General features: G+C 43.7%; 1 protein-coding gene across 3 annotated transcripts in view; it reads left to right on the forward strand.

Annotated features, from left to right (window-relative positions):
- Window positions 1-23600, forward strand: part of GRID2IP (Grid2 interacting protein) — a 211705-nt gene that overhangs the window by 131768 nt on the left and 56337 nt on the right. For all 3 annotated transcript variants that reach the window (XM_073636502.1, XM_073636501.1, XM_073636500.1), the window contains 3 exons: window positions 1433-1613; window positions 14001-14149; window positions 19857-19955. In XM_073636502.1, coding sequence (XP_073492603.1) covers window positions 1433-1613; window positions 14001-14149; window positions 19857-19955 — 429 coding nt within the window. The remainder of the gene's footprint in view (window positions 1-1432; window positions 1614-14000; window positions 14150-19856; window positions 19956-23600) is intronic.

A 23600-nucleotide genomic window follows, 5' to 3' on the forward strand; every position in this document is an offset into this window, starting at 1 on the left:
TAAAAATTGCGGAAAAAAATTTTTTTTTTTCTTTTTTTATTTCTTAATTTTCCAAAATAGTGTGACAAAAAAATTACAATTTCAAAAAGCTCGCCATGCCTCTTACTAAATACCTTGTATTGTTTGGCATTTTTGGGCCTCAAGAGATGAGATAGGACATAAGTACATCAGGACTGATCAAATTTCAGATATATAATATAGTTTGTGGACTGTATAACTGTATAACTTTCCTACAGACTAAATAATATACACTGATTTTGTTTATTTAGAAAATAATTAAAAACCTATTGGTGATTAAATACCACAAAAATAAAGCTCTACTTGTGTAAAAAAAAATTATAAAAATTCCATATGGGTACCTGTTACATGTCTACGCAATTGTCACTCAAAGTGTGACAGCGATGAAAGCTGAAAATTGGCTTCTCCGCCTCCCCAGTGCTCTCCAGCCCCTCTGTGCTCTCCGCCCCCCCTGTGCTCTCCGCCCCCCCTGTGCTCTCCGCCCTCCCTGTGCTCTCGGCCCCCCTGTGCTCTTCACCCCCCCGTGCTCTTCGCCTCACGTGTTCTCTGCCCCTGCTTGTGCTCTCCAACTCCACTGTGCTCTCTGTCTCCCCCTAGTGCTCTCCACCCCCCGTGCTCTCCACCCTCTGTGCTCTTTACCCCCCGTGCTCTTCACCCCCCCCCGTGCTCTCTGGCCCCCCTAGGGCTCTCCACACTCCCCCGTGTTCTCCACACCCCCCCACATTCTCCGCCCCATGCTCTCTGTGCCTCAGTAAACATGCCATGGACTGCTCAGTCTAAAATGCCCGTGCCTATTTTTTGTCCCAGTCCGAGCCTGTCTGCTATACCATGTACTTGTATGAGAAAGTATCCTGTTCTCTTTGTATTGATTCCTTTATGTCAAATCCCTGGTGATCCTGCAAATCCCTCTGCTTTCCTTTTAAAAACTGACCACACTAATCAGGGGAGCACAACGTGGTCAGTTCTCTAGCTATGCTGGAAACTTGGTATACTCTCCTTCAATGATCAGACTTGTCCTGACACGCCCCCCCCACGCAGCCATTCACTGGGTTGTTCTATGTTCTGCTTTTCCTCCCCCAGCTCTTATGCAGCTGAGAACAGAGGGAATGTGAACACTTATAAAAAAAAAAGAAAAATGTGTTTAATGTCTCTTTTTATATCCATACATTTCTATTTTATATCTTTAAATCTATTTTTATATCTTTCATTTCTATTTTGATCTGAATAGGTTGTTTTACAATCACTTTTTACCAGGGTAGGGTACAGAATAAAACCTATTGCTATGCACAGCAAATGACAAGGTAGAATGATCTCTGTTTTGCTTCTTCTTGTGTCATTAAATAAGGTTTTGAGAATTCAAAAGCCAGAAGTTCCAATTCATCATTAGAATAACTTCATTTACTGCTGTTTTTAGACTCAGATTCGGAGACCACTATACCAACATCTGCTCTCACTTCACTCCAGTGGGTGGCGGAGATCCTTCCCTCTAACATTCGCATCCAGGGACGCAGTTTTAGCCAACAGCTGGAACACCTACTGACTCCCACCGAGCGGTATACAGTCTGCAAAGGGCTAGAGAGCTTCTTCCAGCACAGGTACTGACAATCCGCCATCATTTGGTTTCATATAACGCAGCATTTATTTACCCCAGTTCCTGTTGACTGCTAGCAAGTTATGTTTTCTCCATCATTTCATAGTATCAATATGCTTCTGTTATGCTCTGTACACACAGGCATTGTTTATTCTTATCATGTAAAGCAGTGGTCTCCAAACTAAGGTGACCACATTTCCAAACTGCCATTCGGGGACACGCCCCCCCCCAAAAAATCAGCTTGTACTGCAAGGAATCACAGCACAGCTGGGGTGGCGGGTTCATGTTCTACCCAGAAGCACTGATCACGCCCCCAAAAAAGGCATCACCACTTTACTCACTGACAGTACTTGTCCTGACCGGCCTGACCCATTTTCCCTTGTTCCAACGCTGGCTCTACACTGCCCTGCAGTGATTAGACCCAAGAGGCAGGATTTATGATTTCTCAAATCACAAGCAGGGGGTGGGGATTGTGCCTCTCCAGACATTTCCGGCTAGGACAAGTACTGTTAGTGAGTAGAGTGGCGATGTGCCTTATTCTGGGCATCGGATGGGGGGGGGGGGGGTGGCTGTGTCAGTTTTAGTCTCATTCTGGGACACTGTATTGGAATGAAGGTGCCCGGGGCAGACCTGCAAAATACGGGACTGTCCCAGACAATCTGGGACATGTAGTCACCCTAGTTTAAACTGTGGCCCTGGGGTCAGATGCGGCCCTTATCCGGCCCTGCTACTGTTACCAACAATGGGGCACTGTTCTTTCCACTGACGCCAACGATGGGGCATAATTCCTTCCCCTGACACTAACAATGGGGCACTATTCCTCACACTGACACCAACAATTTCTCCCTCTAATACCAAAGATCAGTCATTGTTTACTCCCACCGGGCACAGTTTGGCCCCTGTAAAGCCTGAAGGACAGTAAACTTTCTTTAGAAAGTTTGGAGACCCCTGATGTAAAGGCTAGTCTTCAGACCACATGCTTCAGTGAGCATTTACACTAGTATTGAGTTAATCAGTGTGTCCTGGCTCTGGGATCTCAATGCTGTCTAGTTATGGTGAAGAAATTCATGCTTTCAGAGTAGAAAGGCTCCTGGCCCAGATGAGAATGCAGAATAGGGGTTAAAACTCAACTCCGAGTGCTAAAACATTCATTTAAATATGTTCTTCAAAAGCCATAAAGGATATGAATCCACCAAATGCCTTTGCAAACCCAGAAATGACCCTGTAAAAGTAGCAGTGACAGTCTATACAGAGGGGAGAGCTGTGGGAGGGACCCCACAGGCCCCACCCACTACAGGAGGGGGCGGAGACAAGACCAGTCACCCTGCACAAGGAGAGAGAGCAGCAATGAGCGGTCTTTATTACCAGAAACTTCTGCACAGGGGAAATGTGTAGGAGTTGTTATTTCTGTTTGGCTACTGAGCAAAGGGAAATGCTGGTAGCCTGGGCATGGCAGAGCAGTTAACAGTGCTGATGCTTGGCAATTGGCTACTCATTCACCCACCGCTGTGAGAGAGTCTTCAGCACCCCGTAAGCTCCAGGTCATACTCAGGGGGCATCACTTAGGTGACAATGCCTAAGCTGAGATGAAGTCCTTAGCCTGATGCAGGCAGGAGAAAGCAATTCCTCATTCTCCTCCTCCTTGGTGATCAGACTGTAACTCACGGTGTGAGAAGCTGCAGCAGGGGCTGATCTGTGTCAGACATAGTTGAACACAGCCAACAACTAGACAGGCACCAAGATATACGTACAGTGCCTTGAAAAATTATTCATACCCCTTAAAATGTTACAATGAAAAACGTAAATGTATTTTATTGGGATTTTATGTGATAGACCAACACAAAGTGGTACAATATTGTGATGTGGAAGGAAAATGATAAATGGTTTTCACATTTTTTTTACAAATAAATATGTGAAAAGCGTGGCGTGCATTTGTATTCAGCCCCCTTTACTCTGATACCCCTAACTAAAATCTAGTGGAACCAATTGTCTTCAGAAGCCACCTAATTAGTAAATGGAGTCCACCTGTGTGCAATTTAATCTCAGTATAAATACAACTGTTTGTGCACTCCACAAATCTGGCCTTTATGGAAGAGTGTCAAGAAGAAAGTCATTGTTGAAAGAAAGTCATAAGAAGTCCTGTTTGCATAAAGAGGAAAATAGCTAAGGGGGTCCATATCATATCCATATATAGACTGTTTAAAAAATATAGGACATTTTGAGCGGACTTTACCGATACCAGAAAGGGAACACTATATCATTTTATAAAGTTGAATTCATTACAAATATATTGAAAATAAAAATTAGTACAAGATAAAAACAAGAAAGTTGGAGCTCTCCTTGATATAAGCACACAATGTATATAACATATTGGATCCGTATTACTGCTAAATCAGAGAGGTCGACATTTCGCTTTATGCTTCCTCAGGACCTTATTTCCTTGACTGTAAGCAGAGAGATTCTGTGTAAAAGAGAAAGGAGGGAAACATCATGTTCCAAAAATGGATATGAAATGCAGCAAAACATTTTATAATACAGTCCCCATATGTAGTATGGAGAACAGTGTACTAGGAGTGCCACTCACAGATCAGAGAGAGCCCTCATATATGTAACATGCCATCAGTGGCGGTGCATCCATAAGGGCACACGGGCGCCGCCCCCTCTCTCCTGCTACCGCTCTAGCACCAATAGATAGATTCATGCATTGCATGAATCTATCTATGGCCCCTTTTTGGGCGCAGGGTGCCTAAATTACAGCGGCGGGGGGTGGTTTTGAAGCACCTGATTAGAACCATAGGCTCTAATAGGCGTCAAAAAAGATGACCTGCGAGCGCCATGCTGGGCGGTCGCAAGTCACTCAGCTGTGTTAGAAAAGCGAATGAATATTCGCTTTCCTAACAGTAAACCGCCTCTCTGCCAATCAGGTGCTCGGATCTGTTACCGTCACCTGATTGGCTGAAATGACAGGCGCTGTGATTGGACGCCAGGCGTCCAATCATAGCAGCGGACGGGAAGAGAGGACAGGAGAACACATTGAGGAGCTGTCCCACCGAGACAAGTAAGTGTAGACGGCGGGCCGGCGCCGGTGGGGGGGGCACACTGGCAGCATTTGATATGGCACAATGACTGCGTTTGATGGGGCACAGTGGGAGCAATTGATGGGCACAGTGGCGGCAATTGATGGGCACAGAGGCTGTGTTTGATGGCACAGTGGCTGCGTTTGATGGCACAGTGGCTGCATTTTATGGGGCACAGTAGCTACATTTGATGGCACAGTGGCTGCATTTGATGGCACAGGGGCAGCAATTGATGGGCACAATGGCTGCGTTTGATGGGCACAGTGGCTGCGTTTGATGGGCACAATGGCTGCGTTTGATGGGCACAGTGGCTGCGTTTGATGGGCACAATGGCTGCGTTTGATGGGCACAGTGGCTGCGTTTAATGGCACAGTGGCTGCATTTGATGGGCACAGTGGCTGTGTTTGATGGGCACAGTGGCTGCGTTTGATGGCACAGTGTCTGCGTTCGAGGGCACAGTGGCTGCATTTGATGGCAAAGTGGCTGCGATTGATGGCACAGTGGCTGCGATTGATGGGGTTTTTTTCTGAATTTTTCAGTTTGTTTGCGCCCCCCCAAAAAATTTTGAGCACCAGCCACCACTGCATGCCATGTGCTATCCAGAGGCGCCTAGATCAGCGATTATCATCCCTAGATCAGCCAATAGACAAAAATTCCCCATTCTATTAGGGGAAAAAAAGGAAAAATCAGCCTCCAAGAAATAATAAACATAATAAACGGTAGCTTCCAATCATAACCATAGTAAAACATCCCCAGAGTTGCTACACCGGGATAAGGATCAATCACCAGTATACAGTATCAATCAATCTGGCTAGTTATCCATTTAACTCCTATAGAGAGTACAAAATACATGAGATGAACGGTGTGGCAGATGGCAACATCTTAAATCTAACCGTAGGGGTCAGAAAGATTAAAAGGACAGACAGAATCAAATACCTTGATGGTATTCAGGTAAGAGTCAATGGTGAAACGGCTTATTGGAACCCAAGATATTCTCCACAGAAAAAACAGTGGATAGACTGAAATGGAAAAATAGAAATCATACTATATTATCAAGAAAATAGTGGGGGACCCTCTCCCGCCGCCAATAAAAGTAGGCTTGCGGCGAATCCGCCGCAGAGACCACCATTATCGGAAACCGGACCGCCGGCCGAAGAAGAGGATACTGGGGTTATGGCAGCTAGCTGCTGCCATAACAAAGATATCCCTCTTCAAAGCTAGGACATATATCAGCGTGAGGCAGTCTGGAAGTGGTTAAATAGGAAGAAACAGTGGCGCCAAAACTGCCAGACAATTGCTGACTTCAATCAGCTGTGATGGCACACATCCCGGGGGGCCGGAGTGGGAGGCGTCACTCTACATGTGTAAAGATACCCATATGCAGGGCTTTTTTTCAGGGGGAACTTGGTGGAACTCACCACCTCTGGCTCAGACCCTCTTCTCTCTGCCCACCACAATCACTTGTAAACACAAAAGTCTGGTTTCTGTGTTTACAAGTGACAGCTCTGCACTCTGTGTGTAATGCAATCCTGGCATTTAATGACCTTTAAAGGGGTGTTCCGGCTTTTTTTTTTTTAAAGTCAGCAGCTACAAACACTGTAGCTGCTGGCTTTTAATAAGGACACTTACCTGTCCAGCGAGCCCGCGATGTCGACCCCCCGAGGCCGATCCGTCCATCGGATCAGCTCCCAGCGCCGCCATCCTAACTAAGGGAAACAGGCAGTGGAGCCTTGCAGCTTCACTACCCGTTTCCTACTGCGCATTCGCGCGAGCCGCGCGGCGCTTTGTGAACGGCCCTGTTGTTTCCTGGGACACACACATGTCCCAGAAGATAACGGGGCCGCTCGCCGAAGAGGAGGAATTGAAGAAACAGCGCCGCAGAATAGGAAGAGGCAGATTAGGAAGACTGCCTAGCAACAGGGGTTTCTGGTGAGTAAAAAAAATTTTTTTTTTAAATGTTTTTTTTATATTTTTTTAAGAATGTTAATGTAATTTTTTTTTTTTAGGGTGGTCCTCCACTTTAAGACCCTCCTACTGTTCGTGAAATTTGATTGACCACACCCACTATATGATGTGATTTGGAGGGTGTGTGTAGGGGAGCGGTTTTGGGGGGTCGTGGTTGAGTTCCAGCACCTATTGTTTGAGACAAAAAGCCCTGCCCATATGGCATGAATGAACAGCACCACTGTATGCCACACACGCGCCGTAGGGACATCAAAGCCTTAATCTAATTTGAAAGTGCACACATGCGCAGTGGCTAGCAGTAGATACTTGGAAAATAAACCATGGAGTGAAAATCTTCCGATAATAGCAGTACTAAACAGACAGCTGTGACCAAACAGAGGTACTTCTAACCAAATGCAAATACCACATCATCATGTAGGCTACTCACAAGGGGCTGAACTGAACAATGGCACAATAGTCTACCAACAAGAGACTTTTCCTTATAATTAATAAACGATGAGATGTGTATACAATAAATGCTTACAAGGGGATTTTCCCCCTTCTCCAACGTTCGCAAGACAACACCCCCGTAGACATGCAAGGGCTTATCAATAAGTCTACATGCTTCCAGATATTTTCCATATTTTTGCAGGGGGTCCCCTTAAGCATATAAAGGGAAAAAGTCCCCGATCCAGGCCACATCCAGGAAGCCGAATGACATGCTACAATAATGTACACTTAACAAATGTCTTCCAAACAAAGGGAAAGAAAAACTTTTCCCATATATAAAATTAAAGATTAAAAAAGCTGCATTTATTATGCAAACCCCCAGAAATCATTTTTTGTAAATTTTTAATTACTTGTATCAATTCTCATAAAAATAGTTTATAACACACGATTCAATTCAATGATTTGACAAGTCCCATTTGCAGTTTACAAGAAGCCATGTGGGGGGACATGTGGAAGAAGGTGCTCTGGTCAGATGAGACCAAAATCAATCTTTTTGACCTAAAAGAAAAATGTTATGTGTGGTGGGAAACTAACATTGTACATCACCCTGAACCCACCATCCCCACTGTGAACCATGGTGGTGGCAGCATCATGTTGTGGGGATGCTTTTCTTCACAGGGAAGCTGGTCAGAGTTGATGGGAAGATGGATGGAGCCAAATACAGGGCAATCTAATGCCGCGTACACACGAGCGGACTTTACGGCAGACTTTGCCCGGCGGACTTTTCGACGGGCTTTACGACGGACTTTCTGAATGAACGGACTTGCCTACACACAATCAACCAAAGTCCGTCATACGACATACGACCGGACTAAAACAAGGAAGTTCATAGCCAGTAGCGAATAGCTGCCATAGCGTGGCTTTTTGTCCGTCGAACTAGCATACAGACGAGCGGACTTTTCGACCGGACTCGAGTCCATAAGATAGATTTGAAACATGTTTCAAATCTAAGTCCGTCCAACTTTTGAGAAAACAAAGTCCGCTGGAGCCCACACAGGATCGAATTGTCTGACGAAATCCCGCCCGCCGGGCAAAGTCTGCCGTAAAGTCCGCTCGTGTGTACGCAGCATTAGAAGAAAAGCTGTTACAGTCTGCAAAAGACTTGAGACTGGGGTGGAGGTTCGCCTTCAAGCAGGACAACGACCCTAAACATACAGCCAGAGCTACAATGGAATGGTTTAGATCAAAGCATATTCATGTGTTAGAATGGCCCAGTCAAAGTCCAGACCTAAATCCAATTGAGAATCTGTGGCAAGACTTGAAAATTGCTGTTCACAGACGCTCTCCATCCAATCTTGCAAAGAAGAATGGGCAAAAATGTCACTCTCTAGATGTGCAAAGCTGGTAGAGACATCCCCAAAAAGACTTGAAGCTGTAATTGCAGTGAAAGGCGATTCTACAAAGTATTGACTCGGGGGGGCTGAATACAAATGCACACCACACTTTTTACATATTTATTTGTAAAAAATGTTGAAAATCATTTATCATTTTCCTTCCACTTCACAATTTTGTGCCACTTTGTGTTGGTCTATCACATAAAATCCCAATAAAATATATTTACAATTTTAGTTGTAACATGAGAAAAATGTGGAAAATTTCAAGGGGTATGAATACTTTTTCAAGGCACTGTACATGACTGTGCCACGTCTAAGCCTACATCTCAATCCAGGACGTAGAAACTGGGATGATGCCTGAACCTGAACAAAGATGGGGATAAATGAAGGTCTTGTCAGGGGAAGTACTGTGGTCTTTGTGAGAGGTAATAAGTACATAGAAGACGTGTTAGATTCCTTAGAATCCATGTTCATATGAAAAAAATCTGATGCTAAGTCTACTTGGAGATTTTGTTAAATTATCCAATTGTTTTATATTATGGCATAAAAGGAATTTATTTATGGAGATTGTAAAGTTAAAGAAAAGTGCACTTTAATCACTTACTATAAAGATCTTCCTAGTGTACTGATGGCAATATCCCCTTCACGCAACTGATGTCTCCTTCGTACAGTCCTTGGAATAAAAAATTCATTTGTCAAATATTTATATCGACCTTGGATAAATGTATACATATGAATTAGATTCAAGGTCAGAATAAAGATTTGGCAGATAAACATGGTTCCAATTACTTGGGTAAGGTGACCTACCTTTATATAAAAATAGCATGGTGTGCCCGTTCTGGGAACGGCTGATTTGGAATGGTGTGGCTTATTTAAAGTAGAACTCCAGCCAAAGCTTATTTTCTTGACTTGGATGGTGTGTTAGAACCCCCCAAAAAGTAAATGTATTCATGTAGAAGAGATCTACCCTCCATTGTTTTGTCATGGTGACTATTGTTTTCCAGTGGGGACATCTGATCTGGTGACAACAGTGAAAGGTAGGATTACCCTTGCACTGGGGAGATGTCCAATAACTTCCCGTCATGTATCTGGGAGAAGGGAGATTTTCCTAATAAGAACACAGCTGCAATAAAGACCCGACAGAGGCACTAATCTTTTATTACTCTATCCACTGCAAAAAATAAATAAATTTGGGCTGGAGTTCTACTTTAAATGTTGTTTTCATTAGTTATGTGTCTTCCATAGTTTATAATACTTTGGTGTGAAAAATGTTTTTAGAAAAGCTTTAGCGACACGGAGTCACAGTGTAACACTGTTGCTGCACTATCTTTGATGATCCTGAATTGGCTTTACAAGCATGGAGGGTGTCTGCATTTCTCCAAATAAATATTTACCTTGGCCATCTAGACCGCAGCATATGGGCTTTGGTAATATAGAGGTGTTAGCACATGGCTTATTAAACATGGCTGTATACAATAAGTACAGTACAGATGCATTGCTATATTGTCATTCCCCATATTTCTGAGGCCGCACAGTCATAATGCCTGTACATTATGTATGTATCTCAGAGTAGGTTAAAGGTACAGGATCCCAGAAATCTCTGATCTGGAGTGTTAGCACTGGGGGTGGCAGCTTGTAAACAGAATTGGTCTATAGAGAACACTTTGGATGGCGTGAGATACACAAGAGGAAGCACCAAACCAATGATTTACTTGGTTATAAAAATCTATAAATACAAGCTATCACGTTTTGGGGATTTTGAAGCGCTGCCTTCAATTAGGGCAAGTGTTGTGTAATAGAGCTGATCCCTGACATTAAATATCATGGGATTATGTACCAAAGAATGAAATTCCATAGAATACTCTGTGACTGTGTTAATGAGCTATGCTGTGTGTGCTCTGTGCTGCTCATGCAGTGTATGTTGTGTGTGTTCTGTGCTGCTCGTGCAGTGTATGTTGTGTGTGTTCTGTGCTGTGTGTTTTTTGTATTGTCTGTGCAGTGTATGTTGTGTGTGCTCTGTGTTGTTTGTACAGTATATGTTGTATGTGTTTTAATGCGTGTGCTCTATTTGTGCAGCATATGTTGGTTGCATGTTGTATGCTGTGTGGGCTTTGTGTTGTTTGTGCATTGCACGCTATATGTGCTCTGTGTTGATTATACAGTGTGTGCTCAATGTTGGTTGTACAGTGTATGTTGTATGTGCTCTGTGCTGTACGTGATCTGTGTTGTTTGTACAGTGTGCTGTTTGTTGGGTGTCAGGTGTTGTTTTTACAGCGTGTGTTATGTTTGCTCTTTGTTGTTTGTACAGCATATGTCGTGTGTGCTCTGTGTTGTTTGTACAGTGTATGCTGTGTGTGCTCTGTGTTGTTTGTACAGTGTATGCTGTGTGTACTCTGTGTTGTTTGTACGTAGTATGTTGTGTGTGTGCTCTGTGTTGATTTTACAGTGTTTTCTCTATGTTGTTTGTACAGTGTATGTTGTGTGTTCTCTGCGCTGTGTGTGATCTGTGTTGTTTGTACAGTGTACTGTATGTTGTGTGTTCCCTGTGTTGTTTTTATAGTGTGTGCTATTTGCTCTGTGTTGTTTGTAAAGTGTATGTTGTGTGTGTGCTCTGTGTTGTTTATACAGTGTATGTTGTGTGTGCTCTGTGTTGTTTACACAGTGTATGTTGTGTGTGTGTGCTCTGTGTTTGTTCGTACAGTGTATGTTGTGTGTGCTCTATGCTGTATGTGATCTGTGTTTTTGTACAGTGTATGTTGTGTGTGTGTGCTCTGTGTTGATTCTATAGTGTGTGCTCTGTGTTTGTTTGTACAGTGTATGTTGTGTGTGCTCTATGCTGTATGTGATCTGTATTGTTTGTACGGTGTACTGTTTGTTGTGTGTTCTCTGTGTTGTTTTTATAGTGTGTGCTGTGTTTTCTCTGTGTTGTTTGCAAAGTGTATGTTGTGTGTGCTCTGTGTTGTTTGTAAAGTGCATGCTGTGTTTGCTCTGTGTTGTTTATACAGTATATGCTGTGTGTGCTCTGTGTTGATTTTATAGTGTGTGGTCTGTGTAGTTTGTACAGTGTATGTTGTGTGTGCTCTATGCTATATGTGATCTGTGTTGTTTGTACAGTGTATGTTGTGTGTTCTTTGATATTTTTACAGCGTGTATTGTGTTTGCTCTGTGGTGTTTGTACAGTGTATGTTGTGTGTTGTTTGTACAGTATATTTTGTTTGCTCTGTGCTGTGTGTTATTTGTACAATGTACAGTTGTGCTCATAACTTTACATACCCTTTATGAATTTATGATTTCTTGGCCATTTTTCAAAGAATATAAATGATAACACAAAAACTTTTCTTTTACTCATGGTTAGTGTTTGGCTGAAGCCATTTATTATCAATCAACTATGTTAACTCTTTTTAAATCATAATGACAACAGAAACTACCCAAATGACCCTGATCAAAAGTTTACATACCCCAGTTCTTAATACCGTGTATTGCCCCCTTTAACATCAATGACAGCTTGAAGTCTTCTGTGGTATTTGTGGATGAGGCTCTTTATCTTCTCAGATGGTAAAGCTGCCCATTCCTCTTGGCAAAAGCCTCCAGTTCCTGTAAATTCTTGGGCTGTCTTGCATGAACTGCACATTTGAGATCTCCACAGAGTGGCTCAATGATATTGAGGTCAGGAGACTGGGATGGCCACTCCAGAACCTTCACTTTATTCTGCTGTAGCCAATGACAGGTCCACTTGGCCTTGTGTTTTGGATCATTGTCATGTTGGAATGCCCAAGTATGTCCCATGCGCTTCTTCCTGGCTGATGAATGCAAATGTTCCTCCAGTATTTTTGATAACATACTGCATTTATCTTGCCAGCAATTTTGACCAAATTTCCTGTGCCTTTTGTAGCTCACACATCCCCAAAACATCAGCGATCCACCTCTGTACCTTTCACCATAGGCCTTGTTGACTCCTCTCCAAATGTAGCATTTATGGTTGTGGCCAAAAAGCTAAATTTTGGTCTCAACACTCCAAATGACTTTTTGCCAGAAGGTTTGAGGCTTGTCTCTGTGCTGTTTGGCGTATTATAAGCGGGATACTTTGTGGCATTTGCATAGTAATGGCTTTCTTCTGGTGACTCGACCATGCAGACCATTTTTTTCATGTGCCTCCTTATTGTGCATCTTGAAAAAGCCACACCACATGTTTTCAGAAAGTTCTGTATTTCACCTGAAGTTATTTGAATTTTTCTTTGCATCCCGAACAATTTTCCTGGCAGTTGTGGCTGAAATTTTAGTTGGTCTACCTGACCGTGGTTTGGTTTCAGCAGAACCCCTCATTTTCCACTTCTTGATTAGAATTTTAACACTGCTGATTGGCATCCTCAATTCCTTGGATATCTTTTTATATCCCTTTCCTATTTTTTACAGTTCAACTACCTTTTCCCGCAGATCCTTTGACAATCCTTTTGCTTTCCCCATGACTCAGAATCCAGAAACGTCAGTGCAGCACTGGATGAAAGATGCAAGGGTCTGTCAGGAGTCCAGAAACTCATTGACCTTTTATATACACACACTTATTACAAGCAAACAGATCACAGGTGAAGATGGTTACCTTTAAAAGCCATTCAAACCCCTTTGTGTCAACTTGTGTACATGTTATCAGGCCAAAATCACCAGGGTATGTAAACTTTTGGTCGGGGTCATTTGGGTAGTTTCTGTTGCAATTATGATTTAAAAAGAGTAAACACAGTTGATTGATAATAAATGGCTTCAGCTAAACACTAACCATGAGTGAAAGAAAAATTTTTGTGTTATTATGCATATTCTCTGAAAAAATGGCCAAGAAATCGTAAATTCTGCCAGCTTATGTAAACTTATGAGCACAACTGGGTATTGTGTGTGTTTTGTGGTTTTTGTGCATTGAATGTTATGTGTGCTTGTCCCTGCGTGGGAAATGGCTTGTTATCACCTCTTAATATTTCAATAAAAACATTGAAACAGAATGTTATGTGTGCTCTGTGCTGTTCTCAAATGGTTCCATCCTCATCATCTCTTTACTTAAAATGATAAAGCATATTAAATCTGTTGTTATAATTTCATACAGTGGAACTCCAGTCAAAACTTTCTCCATTTTCATGGTGTATGGAGAGGTCACAGTCAATGACATGTCTTTCTTTTTCCTCACTTTGTGTATTTAGGGCATGTAAGATTGGTGTGAGGTCGGCCTCAGTACACGTCTTCATACGATCCGCATAACATACAGACAGGGTATTCCACAGCCCTAAACAGCGGTTCACAAACTGACAGAAGTAAACTATAAATATTCATGTCAGCTAAGCCTAAGGCTTGTATATGGTGTGATGTTTCCTCTTATGCCATCATATATGCAATAGATGTCCTCCATCCGAAAATCTTGACCTTGGAGCTGCATTAGAAACATGTTTGTGTCTACGCCTTGAGCCAGCCATTTACATAGGTAAAGCATAAAAAAGAGTGGAAGTCATTAAAGATGAGTGATTCTATCTGATATTTTCTTTGCAGGAACATTGACACCCTGATAGTGGATATATACCCCGTCCTGGACACTCCAGCCAAGCAAATCATCTGGCAGTTCATCTTCCAGCTGCTGACCTATGAAGAGCAAGAGCACTGCCAACACAAAATCGCTCGCTTCCTGGGCTACAAGGCAGGTCAGAGAGCTCCATAACTGAGCCCTCATCCCACTGTGCTCTGTAATCCCCAACCTTAATGTGTAACTAAAGACAAGGCTTTTTTTTTTTTTTGTTTTAGGCCTCATTCACATGGATGTACTTAAGTGTACACCTATGTAATGGTTGTGTTTTGCCTGCATGGGATGCACAGGTGTTCTGTACATGCGTGTGCAGGCAGTTCCATTCATGTCATTTGGGTTGTAGAGGCTGCACGGACACAGCTGCTGCTCCCAATATGACATCCGTGTGGATGTGGGCATGTGTGGGTCACGCACCTGCACCCACATAGATGTCAATTTGGGAACAGCCGATGTGTTATTGCAGCTGCTGCTCCCAATTGACCAGTGGCGTCTGCCCATTAGAGGCACCCGGGCGCCACCTCCTATATGACTAATGGATAGATTCATGCATAGCAGGTTCAAGTGTTCGGCCCCTTTCAGGACGCCGGGCGCCTGAATTACAGCAGCAGGGGTGTATTCAATATATGTGGGCTCGTGGCGCAGAGCATTACGCTACGAGCCTACCCAGGAATATTCGCTGTTGTAACACTGATGCTCAATCTGGCCAATCAGACGCAGGTCTGAGACCCGTTTTCTGATTGACCGAAAAGAGAAGACTCCCGTTTGGCCACCGAGAAGGAGGAAACGGAAGCCAGAGCCATCGCTTGTGGAGACTGGAGAGCAGGGCAAGGGAGAGCCGCGCCGCCACCGCGCCAAGAGTCCAGGAGAAGCGTTGATGGGGTAAGTGCAGCAGACCTGCCCGCCGGCCGACCAACTGGGGGGGGGGTACTGTTTGCTGCCCCCCTAAAGAAAATTACCAATGGCCACCACTGCAATTGACATGACTGGGATTGCTTGCATGGGGATGCATAGAACACCTGTGCATCCTGTGCAGGCAAAACACAAGCTTCCCATTTAAGTACGCCCATGTGAACGATACCTTAGGGAGGGTGGGGAGGGATTAGAACCCCTATCAGGTTTGTGCACTGTCTGTGTGCCCATTAGGGAGGTTCACCCTCCCTGTTTGTCCTGGTGACTGTTATTACTGAAAGTGAAAGAAAATACAACATAAAGTGGCCTCCAGAACCCAATCCTCCCAGTTGGAACCAGAGTTGTGGTGACAACCAGGGAGTCCATCACTGTGGGGGGGATTTCCTCTCACATCATGTTTTGGGACAGGAAGTAAAGGAGAATCTCCCTAATGGGACACAGATGGCAAAAAAACCTGACAGGGGTTGTAACCCGCCCTTACGCCATCCAAGATGAAATAAAAAAATTGCCTTCATTTCTTTTTAATACCCAGAGCGAGGTCATGTGACATCTCACTGCTCTGTCATGGCATGTTTAGCCCCGTACATCACTACCAGAGCCATATTTGTATGTGCCATATAGAGTTGCCACCTAATCCCTTTAAACCCAATTACATATGAATTACACAGGTTCTGAGGTTAATTTAATGCAGATAAGTCACCAAGTGAGTTTAATTACCACCTTAATCAGCCACAGAACCTGTGTAATTAATGTGTGTTCGATTTTAAAGGGGTGAGGTGGCAATAATGCCATAGTCAGCAGTCTAATGACTTGGTTACACCTTTGTACATTCGCCATACCTTCAAAGCACAGCTGTAGAGAATGTCAGCACTCCAATGAAGGTCCCCAAAGTTTTACTCCAAGATAATTGTCAATGAAGATCTAACATTTCAGAGACTTGCAAAAAAGGGACCTATACAGCAGTGCTTTGACTGCGCCTCTGGTGGCCATGCACGTCTTATAAAATGGCCTGAGATACTACACGTGCTGAAAAAGCACACCTTCCACACCCACAATGTAGATGTAAAATGCATAGGAAGTCTGTATTATTATTCTTACTTTTGTGTTTTTTTTTGTGGTATTTTTTAAATTTTTATGGCTTTGCATAGCACAAACATTATGCCAGACTCACAACATGCAAGACACAATAACATAGTTGCAACCAGCCATTAAGTACAGCATTTTTATAAAATGAAAAACAACAAAAACACAAAGCGCAAAGCAAAATTTAATTGAAAGAGAAAATCATAACACTCGACTCGACACACAACCAAAAATAATGCTCAGCTAGACAAATCTGGCTCAACCTAGGTCGAAAGCAGGGCATAACTTGGCTAAGACTAGAACCTGTAACTGGTCTCATTGTAGTTATGCACTGCACAGGAGCAAGTATCAGTAAAAGTAAAGTAAACCAAACAAAGAATAAAACATCTTTTATCCAATTGTACCAACTGCATGTAGGTTCTATAAATATGATCAGTTTGAAATCTTACTTTTGTGCTTACCTGTGGGATGTTTGGAAAGGTACACCCAGCTGCCAAAATGAAAATTAGGGAAAAGAAGAGAAGGGAAGCACCATCTAACAGCAGTAATAAAAGCAACCTAATAGACTAGTGGTAATAAAAACTCACAAGATACAGAAGAATATCACATTTATCACAATAGATGGCATTGTCGCTGTAACCTCGTCCTGAGGGACCCGCCGATTGGAGCGGTGCCGTTGTTGGCCGAGGACGCTGTGTAGGATCCCGGAACTGTCCCTGACCAGCTTGCAGTGCACATGTGGGGCAGATGTGATTTTAACTGCGGGGAATGATGGGTGCATGACGATGACAAGCATAGCTTGCCCTGTATTCATCCATGCTTTGCTGTAATTTACCAGTCCACTCCACTCCCTTTTGTTGGTGATCTCAGAACACCCGTCCGAGACCGTGATGCCAGAGAGCTGTTCCCAAAAACATCCATTGCAGGCTCTTCTCGTCTTTCACAAACAGAAAGCCCGGTGTAGAAAAATCTCTGCCAGTGCACACTGCAAGGTCATCTCTTTTGTTCCCTAAAAGCCACATGGTCAATCCTTAACCACTTCCAATTAGCTCCACTTCTTGCTGCATTGCTTGTGTTACATGTGGGTTCAGGTGCGTATCCCCAAAGGCAGACAGTGTGAATTTGGGGACACGCACCCACATCAATGTCTTATTGGGAGTAGTGGCCATGTCCGTGCAACCGCTGTGTCCCAATTGACATCCATGGGACTGCCTGCACAAGGAATCATGGAACACCTGTCCATCCTTGTGTGAGTGGACTCGGCCCTGCATGGGTGTACGGGATAGTATCTTCCATGTGAACGAGGCCAAGACAGTTTAATTGTTAAGCAATTGTCAGACAAGCTAGTTTCTAATTCAAAAGCCAGTATGCAACTAAATACTTTATGCCAAATAGTGCATTTAGCAAGAACGAATAATTTTATTGACTATAGTACTTTGCATCAAATTTTCCTTGAATATTCATATATAAATGGACTTCCCCTTTAATGGCAAGAAAGGCTTAATCTCATCACTTTGTATCCTTCTATCACAATGTGAAGTTGACATCCATTGCAGGGATTACCACCTCAAATCCTGTTTGTTGGGAAGCCCTTGTCACATGACCTAATGAAACTTTCTCAACCTTTAACTGTCTCCGATGAGACATAATCCATGCGTCTCTGTAGCTCAGTGGCTTACATAAAACCATTAAGCCTTGGGCCTGTGTAGGGGGCAGGCCTTGCCGGTTGATTACTAATATCCATTATAGGGATGTTACTAAGCTCTATGAAATAAGCTTTTAAGTCCCTTATCTACCAGCATACAGTCATGAACAGCAGGATGTCATACCTCACAACGTTCTCTTTCCAAATGGGGGCAGACTGTGTGACATCGCTTTGGCCTAATTATGCAGGTGAATTTTGGTTTGACCTATCAGAAACTCTGGTGATTAGTTCTGGGAGGTATGGTAAGGCTTTGTGAGTGTTTTCAGACATTGAGTTTTGCTTTGTATGTAACTCCTATGTCTGTATTCCATACAGAGCAAAATAAAACATCATCTCCTCAACAAAGGTTTAAACATCTTCCTTGTCATACAGTTAGGTTCCTTTCGCCCCTTTATGCCTAGTCCAATCTCTCCGCTGATCCCCACTGAGCAGGCGGATGGGAGGTCCGTGTCCGCTCCACTATGCACAAATTAAGCACAACCTTATTGTGTGAAACGCGTCTACCCAGACTGCTTGTTGGTGTCCTGCGGTGCCACATTGGGTAACTTCATTTGGAACTACATGATGTGCAGCCATTTCTTCTTACCTTGACACTATCCACGGAGGTGGGCCAAGGCTAACAGTCATGTGGAGGTTCCATCAGGCTTATCTACTTCATCTGGAGCAACGGTTTCCCTTTACTTTGATTCATTTACAAACTTGCAGAACAATTTCTTGCTATCTGGGATGGTCCGGTTGGAGGGGTGGGGTGCAGGTTCCACTCAGTATAGCAAGTAAAAAACACTAATGCCACGTACACATGATCGGAATTTCGGCCCACAAAAGACCAATGAGAGTTTTCCCTCGGAAAATGCAATCGTGTGTATGCTCCATCGGACTTTTGCTGGCTGAATTCCATCCAGCAAAAGATTGAGAGCATGTTCCCAATTTTTTCGGTTGGGAAAAGTTCCTATCCAAAAATGCGATCAACTGTGGCAATTCCGACGCGCAAAATTCCTACGCATGCTCAGAAACAATTCGACGCATGCTCGGAAGCATTGAACTTAATTTTCTCGGCTTGTCGTTGTGTTGTACGTCACCACGTTCTTGACGGCTGTAAGTTCAGCGAAGTTTTGCGTGACCGTGTGTATGCAAGGCAAACTTGAGCGGGATCCCGTCGAAAAAGCCGTCATATCTTTTTCCGACGAGAAGTCCAATCGTGTGTACGCGGCATAAGAGCAGTTGTCTGGCTGTAAAGAGGACTGGTCTCCAATGGGCATTGTAATGGTGTGAAAGTCCAACCTTGAACTGGTTTACTAGTGCATCCTTACCTTTCAGGAATTGCTTGTTTGTTTTTTCTTATTTACTTGTATTTTCTCCCTGTCAGAACAAAAGTGTCAGTCTGTAAGCCATAAAATCTCCTGCCTGACCTCAGTGTTGAATCACTTACAATCTGTCATAAAACAGGGTTGACGTCAGGACAACGTGTCAGTTATCAGCCTTGACATCAGGCAGGGGATAGTTTAGCCAATGGCTTTCCGCTGCTGTGTTTCAGCCAATGGGGAAAGAGAGACCCGGGACAGCCAGGACTCCAGTGCACATTACTGGATGGAGAGGGGGCTCAGGTGAGTATTAGGGGGGCTGTGAGGGCTGCTGCACACAAAAGTGATGTAATGTATGAACGTAAAAAAAAGCTTTAGCCATTACAACCACTTTAAGCTAGCCATACACTGTTAGTTAATTTTTTTTCGTTCAGCTTTCCCATCAGATTCCTCCATCCACCCAATTGAGGTGGATGAAGGAATAAAGGAACCCCCCCTGCCGGGACATTGTATTTTGACAGTTGCACCCACTGATTGAGAAAAACTATCCAGCATGTCTGTTCAACAGTAAATGATCAAACAATTCACTTTCTTTATGCAAGGACTGCCACACACAGATCAAAATTCAGCCAGTCCTTGCTGAACCAGTCGAATTTGAATCCATGCATGGTCAACTTTAGTCCTTCTTCAAAAGTCACACCTATAATACTATGAGATAGTATGAGATTTCATCAGCCTCTAGGATTAAATAACAGAGCACTGAGGAATGAATTATCTTGCTATGTTGGTTGTGTTACAAAGGGGTTTTGACTGCTGATTCTTTGCAGCTGCCGGGGATGCAGATACAGTGGCACCACACCGAGGCTCTGTCCATGGACAGGCAACGTATCAGGGGAGCATAAGAGCTGCCGAGGAAGCAAAACCAGGTACATTTTTTTTTAGGCTTGCATACAATTAATGAATGAAAATGATGTGGTCACACTGAAGAGGTAAATCTCTGGTGAACTATATTCTCCTTGCACACTTAAGAGTTCTCTGTGAAAAAAAACAGATGTCAAAAGAAGATGTGACATGGATAGCTCTACATTTGGGCTGCCTTACAAATTTCCCAACACTAACATTTAACTTTTTCCATGTCTGAATGGGATCTTCAGTCAGGCAACATAATGGCGGGAGGGCCAACCAAAGTCATGAACCTTTTGAGAGAGCCAGTCACTGAACCGTTTTGTTCTGTCTTGCCAAAAGAGAAAATATACAGAGTATTGGTAACTGTAAGCGCAAACACACAAGTCCATATATAACAGGAGATATAAAGGGCTGAGCAACTTAGTCCATAGGGGACAGGCTGAAAGTTCAAGGGTTAAGTGGTAACCGGTAATGTAATGGTTAAAGTAGGCTGGTAGGCTAGGCGGCTGCTGTCCTTAGAGAGCTGGCTCTGTGATGGATGAGAGAGGGGTAGAGAAGGAAGCGCCACCTGAGTGTAGTATTACCAAATGATGTTTAATGACACCAGGTAAAAACACACTTACAGGATAAAAACATATAAAAGGCTCATCTGTATAGGTATGTGGTCCACCTTCTGCAACCCAGCATCCCTGCAGCGTCACCACCACAGTATCAGAGGGAACACCGAGGACCACATACCTATACAGATGAGCCTTTTATATGTTTTTATCCTGTAAGTGTGTTTTTACCTGGTGTCATTAAACATCATTTGTTAATACTACACTCAGGTGGCGCTTCCTTCTCTACCCCTCTAAAAGAGGAAATATACGGTAACTGTTAATCATATAACAGTTGCTCAATTTAAAAAGCTACCCTTTTTTCATAAAACTAAAGTTCTTTAAGGATGATTGCATGTGGAGCAGATGAACTTTTTTTTTTTTTTTTTTTACCTGTGTGAGTTTACAAACCTAACTTTATAGCATTAGTCTACTTTTACACTGAAGTGGTTTTCAGGCGCTTTAGCACTAAAAATAGCCTCTGAAAAGCACCTCCCATTCTTTGCAGTGTGTCTTCTCACACTGGAGGTGTGCTTGCAGGACGTTACAAAAACTCCTGCAAGCAGCATCTTTGGGGTAGATTGGGAGCGCTGTAAATAACGCTCCCAAATTGGCCTGTCCATTGCAATAAATAGGCAGTGCTTCCAAAGTGCCTGAAAAGCATTTTGAAAGCGCCGCAAAACTGGACTTTTTACCAATTTTTTGTGCTAAAAAGCGCCCCACTAGCGCAGCTAAAACAACGCTAAAGCGCCACAAAAGCGTGTGTCACTTTAGCGCTAACGGCACAGGCGCTCAGTGTGAAAGTAGCCTTATGCCGGGTACACACGACCGGACTTTCCATCGGAATGAACTCTGACTGTCTTTTCGACGGAGTTCCGACGGAGTTCCGCTGAAACGGACTTGCCTACACAAGATCACACCAAAGTCTGATTGTTTATAACGCGATGACGTACGACAGGACTAGAAAAGGGAAGTTCAATAGCCAGTAGCCAAAAGCTGCCCTTGCGTCGTTTTTTGGTTTGTCGGAATAGCATACAGACGAACTGTTTTCCCGATAGGAACTGATTCCGTCGGAAAGATTTGAAACATGTTCTATTTCTAGGTCCGTCAGAATTTTAGAAAGAAAAAGTCCGATGAAGCCCACACACGATCAGAATGTCCGACAGAATGATTCCGTCGGACCCTTTCTGCTGGAAAGTCCGGTTGTGTGTACGTGGCATTAGTCTCTCTTTTTCTGTCATTTAAGAGCTATCATCAAGGAGAAAATCGGTTCAGATTCCCTTTGTTTATCTTGATCCTGTTGCTGTCTTCAATTATCTCTGAGCCTAAAGCATCTTAGAAGCACTTAAGCTGTGCATGCTTTTGTAAGATTGCAAATATAGAGCTGCCCCGTAGGAGCCGCTAGGTAGATTACCTGGATCCTTTTCCCAGTAGTTTCCTTGCAGCAAAACACATCGTTTTAATCACTCTTCAGGCTCATTAACCAGTCTAGGGGGTATGCTTTTTTTTTTGGTGCTTCATTGAAAACTTAAATAGGTGGTGGGTAATGGTAGGCTACTCCCCTAACCCATCACAATGATTTGAGGACTGCAGAACTTTCTCATGTAGAACTGTGAGCCAAGCCCTTGCAGAAGTAAAGAGTGGACTGAGCTTTGAAGTAGCAACTTGAGGAGATTAATCCTATGTGGACAGTCCAAGCAAAGCCCTTTCACCAAAAATTAAATAGACTGAGCTCCACAGGACACAATGACCCCTTTAAAACAGCATACACTAGCACACGAGGGATGGCCTCAGCACTCCAGGATCTCTTTCAGCAGTCTGTGCTCACAAATGTCTTTGGAAAATTGGTTGTCTCCTTCCAATATCCTTGTGACAATTTTTCCCTGTGATACCGGACTACATCCTCAGATGACAGTCCCTCAGTCAGCTTTTAGCAACATTCAGCAAAGCAGGTCTTCAGGTCACCCACCTGAGGCCTTGAAAACCCACAGGCATATGGCAGAAAGCCCTAGGGGGCTAGCAGCCCCCCTAGGCTGTGATCTCCTTCTCAGGGAAAAAGACAAGTCTGCTCTTTGTCCCAGAGTATTTATATAGACTCCCAGTCACCATCTGGGCACCTCTCCCCAGGGATTGGCTGGGGCTGTATGAATATTCAGCTGCTAATTAGACTCCTCCTGTCCACTAACTTCGAGAACATTTCTAGACTAGCCAGTGGGAAGCAATCAATTATGTAGCCACTGAGACAGAACAGGCCAGAACTATCAACACAGCCATACTGATTACAGTAAGCCAACACAAAATGTGCCTAATGAAATGTAGCTCCAGCGGATATAGTGAGTCAGAACTAAAATTACCTAATCCTAGCACCTAACTAGGAGAGTGCTACACAAACATTTGGCTGGAAAACTTTCAGCTGGGATGTCCTTAGACAATTGGACTGTGGCGGGAATTCCTCCTTCTGCAGAGCAGTTGGGGCCACTCATGCACATGATTAGAGCCTGAGGCTCTAACTGGCTTCAAAAAAGGGTGGGTTTGGGGCACAGAGCACTGCATCCCGAGCCCACCCAGTTGTGTGACGTTAGCAGATTAATATTCGCAAATGTCTTCCTGTTGCTCCTCCCAGACAATCAGGAAGTGAGACCGGATTGGCCGGGAGTCCTAAGACCCCATTGGCCAGATTCCAATACTCCTGATTAGCTGGGAGGAGACAACCGGGACCTGGGGAGAAAGACACAGGGATCAAGGTAAGTGGGTGGTGGGAGGGTAGCGGCAATCAATTGAGTGACGGGGGGTGGGTGGGAGGCTGGGTGGGTGGCGCCCCCCCCCCCCCCCCAAGTTTGAGCACCAGCCACCACTGCTGCCGAGTCTTTTGTCTGTGTTCAAATTTCTCAAGACATTTGCTTTCTCACAATGTACTGAAGATAGAAATGTCTACTGGCCAGTGATGAATATATTTCAGTATATCCGCTCCTCCAGGGGTTCAACAAAGGAGAATTCAGTCCAAGGAACTCCTTTACCAGTCCAATACAAAAGAAAATGGTTTGCTTGAAGTTTCAATCATGGATCAGC

Source organism: Aquarana catesbeiana, linkage group LG06 (assembly GCF_042186555.1).
Source record: "Aquarana catesbeiana isolate 2022-GZ linkage group LG06, ASM4218655v1, whole genome shotgun sequence".
Lineage (NCBI taxonomy): Eukaryota > Metazoa > Chordata > Amphibia > Anura > Ranidae > Aquarana > Aquarana catesbeiana.